Genomic DNA, 5,132 nt, shown 5'->3' with positions numbered 1-5,132 from the left:
AGGCAAACGTCAGGAAAAACTGCACGTATCTCCCACTGCTTAGGATCACTGTAGCAGTTACCTAACCCAACTCCAGACACCCACACCGGAGCTAGCAACTGGAAGCTGTCATTAGAGAGGCACCCTTGGGGACAAGTCACCATCCCAAAGCAGATGCCTCTGTCTGCAGAAGCAGCTCCCCCCTTAAATTCCACTGACATAATCACCTCTGGTCTGATGATGCATGGTCTAGGGTGATGTCAGGTCTGCAGACAGACAGCGACCACAACTTCACCAGCATTCAGTAACCAGTGTCAGTCAAAATGAGAACAGCTGTGCCTTGTGTGGGTGCCCACATAGGGACAGGCCCAGCTTTTGGAGCAAGCAACAGAGCTGTTTCTGCAGGAGAACAACACTGGCAGCAAGCAGGGAGTACCTGGCAGCAGACAGTCCCCAGGGTCTGACTGCAGACAGAGAGAAGAGGATTTACAATACTTGGATCGTGGGTCACCTCGTGTGTGGCTCTGAGGTACCACACATCAGTCCAAGTTACCAGATCTGTTACAATTATACCGACTTCAATCTTTTTGAACAGACTTCAAAGAGGCATTTTTCTGAAGCCGTCTTTACACAGCAGGATCCCTCTATATCTGATGGGACAACCAGCCACAATTAAAAACAAAATAGCTTGTGTGTCATGGATATGATCACATTTTGTTCTATGATCAATAAAAAAACAAAAAAGCCTATGCTACCTTTTGAGTCAGCTCCTATGACAGATCTCTGCCTCACTATGCTCTCACTGCATGACAACACATCAAGACTTTGAAACAACAGTGTTGACATCATCATTCAGGGAAGGACATGGGAAACAGCTGGTTTTTCCAAGAAAAAAAACTCAGACCATCTCTTTGGCCAAGGAGAGAGAGTCAAGGACCAAGAAACTCTGAGCATGCTGAGCTTGCAAGTGAAGAAGGCACAAGTCAGTGGCTAGAGGAGAGGTAGCAAGAAGGAGAGACATCCTAGCTTCAATTAATTTGGAACTGGCAGAATTTTCCAAGCAGGAATTGCAGATAAAAGCCTGAAGGCAGCTGTAAGCTTCCCTTCTTCCCCTACTCCTTATGGGCTCCCTAACCTCCTCCAAAGAGCAGCTAGTGGCTTGTGCCCCCTCAGCTGCCTGCACCCCCAGAATCCCCAGTTCTCCACCTCTCCAGTTTGATCTATTCCAACCTACTTGAAAGCATGAGCTCTACCAAGGCCAAGGGCTCACTAGAGAGCTGGGAGCTGCTGCTCTGCACAGAACCAAGAATCACACTCTAGCCGATATGCAACAGCATCCTGTTACATGAGGCAGCAGCTCTCAGCTTTTGATCTGTGTATTTCTTTCTGGAAGCAGTCTCTTTAGCATCCTGGAGAGCAGAACTAAAACCTGTCTCTCTGTTAGGGCATGTGGCACACACTCAGGAGTCCCAGCTTAAGCGTGGCTACACACTGAGGAGAATATTCTTGCTGCTGCTGTTATACTTTGCTCAGAGGATGTGGCAGACAAAGACAGATATCCATCAACACACAGCCTAACTAAGCTAACTTAGACCAACCACCCTCCAGTACAGTCACAGGGGACCAGCCCAGTGTCAGATTTGAAGTTAAATGACTAAGGCATCCTCTCTTGATACCACAGAACATAGCAGCAATGAACACCATTCCAAGAGTACCTAATAGGAACAAGTGTGGAAGGTCAGCAGGGAAACACTCTGCATCCCTTGGAGTTCTCCACATAACCACCTACATGATCACAGCAGATCAGAGGGCAAGACAAACCACAGGGTGAAGGACAAGAGAACAAGCTCGCAGTGCACACTGAGGTTTGATCTTTTTAAGGAAGATGTCCAGACAATTTGGGGAAAGAAATGCATGCCCAAACAAGCCCCATGCATGTATGTACCTTGTGATGCCAGCATGGCACCCGCTGTTTCCTGGAAATCCAGCAACTGCTGTAGGAAAAGGATGGCCTGGAAGCAAGGGAGAGAAGTTATGAGCAACTGACATTGCATCTCCTATACGCTTCTATTAAGGATCACAAAGGACCACTTGCTCCCCCACGCTTAAAAGCCTTCAAGAAACAACACTACACTCAGAGGAGTTGTTGTGTTCTACCCTCGCAGTTACATCATGGCTAATCTCGCCATGGAAGCCAGTTAATTGACCTTCCAAGACCAAAGCAGCTTAACTTAAGAAATTTCCCTACTACTCTTTTTAAAACCTCTTCAGAAGCTGTTTTTCACAAAGAATGGCTCAAATCATCATCACGTACGTTGCTGGTGAGTTCATGAACTGTTCCATCTTTTGGCATGTTATATTCCTTGTCCGGATCATTCTAAGAAAGGAAGAGAGAGACATAAAGTGAGCACATAAGGAAATTGAAGGCATATACAATACAACTGCTGCTGCAAGTGAGCTGTAGACTTATTTATCCAGCCACTGGCAACATCCTCACTCCTGGCTCTTGCAGTGCCCTATCCTGGTGCTCAGAAACCACACCTTAGAACCACAGGGGTTTGTTCAGCACGTGACCAGCAAACGTTCAGCTCACCTACCAGGCAGTGCACTCACCAAGACCACCTTACACAGGGACAGTTTAACATGAGTCCTCCAAAACTTTTCAAGTCAGCAATTTTCCTTTCTTTTTGAATAGGATTAAATTCTGAGATTGACGTGGTATCTGCAGAGGTCTGGAAGCTCATGTCAAATTATCTGTAGTATGCCTGTTGAGGGTTCTAGGCAGAGGCCTCCTGTATTTGAAATCAGCACCAAGCACTTGGCATTCACAGCTGACCATCCAAAGGAATCCAGCAAGTTCCTGCTTTACAGTTAGAAACTATGTAGTTTCATGGAAAGCTGAATGCTAAGCTAGGGGTTCTGCTCAGAAAATCCATCTTCCAAGCCTACTGGTCTTGCTAGAGAGAACACTGAGGAGATTCCTACCTTAATATTGTCTGCAAACTCTTCCAGGGCCTTTGCACCAGTGGTCTCCATAGAAGTGATAAGCCCTGGCAGTTTGTTCTTAGTGCCTGCTGCAGTGCCCTGGAATAGTTCCACAACAGATCAGAGGAGGAGGAAAACAAACAGTATCTGAACTTTAATCCAGCACCTACCCTCCCCCACCCCAGCATCTCCTTCTCAAATCTCCATGTGCCAGGAGAATATTTACAGCACCATCAACACCACATGAAATCCTGCATTCTTCTGCCAGTCAGAAAGGGAAGATATGAGCCTAACAGTGACCAGGACTTGCTACCTCTCCTGTTTCCTCTTATGCAGTACCTGATACAGGAGGTTGGTGCATCACAGTCACGAGCTGGAAGCAGACGAAAAGGAGCCTTGCTAAACCTAGATGCCATATGTGATACCTGGAGAACTTTGTGATAACCTGGAGACTGCTGTTGAGAGATGCTGAGTTGCTGGTTCACCATCACAGAACAGAGCAAGCTGCATTTGTGTCACTTCCAGTCCATGCTGGAGGACAGAAACATTATGGCTTTGTTCAAAGCCACTGTGGTAATCCCTTTCAAAAAGTTCTCTAGACTAACCAAGCCACAGGACTCTCTCCAATCCCATCATGCTTACTTGCAAGACCTGGTCAAATTCTGGCTTCATCTGCTTAAGATGCTTAAGGATGGGGAAGATTGTGAGCACAGCTGAATAATCATGTCGGATGATGGCTTTCCGGGCAGCTGAGACAATGTTATCCCCCTCCATGATCAAGTTATCCAATGACTCCTGCAACAAAGCCAGAGAGTCAGAAATAAGCAGCATGACTTTTGCCCAGGCAGCACAAGGGGCTCAATGCAGGATACCCATTAAGGATCCAATTTAACTGAGAGGTCATTTACCATACACAGTGAGTGACCCTGAGCACATACTCTCCAGGGTCTGTGCAGGCCCCAGCACCCTAAACAGGTCCTGGAGGACAACTCTAGCAGTGGTGGTGCACTTGGGCACACACAGCAGGTGCTAGAATCCACATCCTCACAGTAAGAAGGGAAAAACACTTTGTGTGTACCCTTTACAAGAGAAGCCAAGCAGAAAGGCTCAACTGACCTGGATGAGAGAATCAAAGGTCTTCTTCTGGTGGTGTTCGGGGACGATTTCTGTCAGGAGCTGGTATTCGCTCTGGGCCAGTTTGACAAAGGCACTAACGCAGTGAATGTATGCATCAATCTCGATGTCAAAGACGTCATCCCTCCCTGTAAGGGCAAGATGGCTTTAAGAGAGAGCAAAATTAACACCAAATTCCCAGCAGCGCTGCTCACTCCAAGGCCTGGGTTTACTCAAGGAGCACAAGGTTGTTCTGGAAAAGGCAGTTCTGGCTTTGCACTCATCCTTGCATGAGAACAAGAATCATCTTCTCACCAAACCTGCCCCCAGGTTTGTGCATGTGAAGCTATGCACACTCGGTAGGACGCATGTAAAGTCATCTGCAGGTCAGGAAACAGACACATCAGAACACCAGGTCTTTCCAGCCTCATGACAGAAGGCAAGTTTGGAGCTCTTCTGGGACACAGACTAAATTTAATCAAGGACTTGAACACAGAGTACTAAACTCAGGAAGGTCTGAAGTGAATTATTCAACATCACTGCTTGTGTCTTTAGAATTCCTTATCTCCATCTATCATGCAGACAAAGAACTGCCATTTTGCATCAACATTTCTGGGAAATCAAAGTTGTTCTGGAAGGCAGCCTCTTCCCACAGGCAGAAACAGAAGATAAAAAACAGGCAGGTGAACATTTAAATCCTATGAAGCAGGAATATCAGCACACCTAAGTGAACTATCTGCCACACAATACCACATACAAATGCAAATATTCCAGTTCTAACTTACAAATGTCTCAAAGATCCATCTCAAAGATCCCACATGGCAGGCATGAGAAGTGCTCGTATGATGGAAGGGCCTGCACCACTCATGCCAACCACTAGCTAGATGTGCGAGCAGGACAGACACAAATGGACTCACTATTCTGCTTTACTCAGACCCCTGCAGTCACCACTACAAGACAGTAAGATTACACAGAGAGGCCTTCTATAAGCCATGGGCAGCTGCAGCTTCTCTGCTCCCAGCAACATGTGCAACTTTTGATGGAGAAAGAACCAA

The 5,132-nt window shown here is 46.6% G+C and overlaps 1 protein-coding gene across 1 annotated transcript in view; it reads right to left on the bottom strand.

The window, feature by feature from the left end:
* Positions 1-1,924: 1,924 nt before the first annotated feature.
* LOC104544068 (exocyst complex component 7-like) overlaps positions 1,925-5,132 on the bottom strand; it is a gene marked incomplete at its 3' end in the record, with an annotated part of 16,034 nt that continues 12,826 nt past the window's right edge. The window contains exons 9-13 of the mRNA XM_010188815.1: positions 4,081-4,226; positions 3,607-3,759; positions 2,965-3,063; positions 2,294-2,356; positions 1,925-1,991 (exon numbers count right to left, since the gene is read on the bottom strand). Coding sequence (XP_010187117.1) covers positions 1,925-1,991; positions 2,294-2,356; positions 2,965-3,063; positions 3,607-3,759; positions 4,081-4,226 — 528 coding nt within the window. The remainder of the gene's footprint in view (positions 1,992-2,293; positions 2,357-2,964; positions 3,064-3,606; positions 3,760-4,080; positions 4,227-5,132) is intronic.

Source organism: Mesitornis unicolor, unplaced genomic scaffold (assembly GCF_000695765.1).
Source record: "Mesitornis unicolor isolate BGI_N332 unplaced genomic scaffold, ASM69576v1 scaffold26417, whole genome shotgun sequence".
Classification (NCBI taxonomy): domain Eukaryota; kingdom Metazoa; phylum Chordata; class Aves; order Mesitornithiformes; family Mesitornithidae; genus Mesitornis; species Mesitornis unicolor.
The sequence above is the reverse complement of the archived record's forward strand: the minus strand, read 5'-3'. Positions and strand labels throughout refer to the sequence as shown.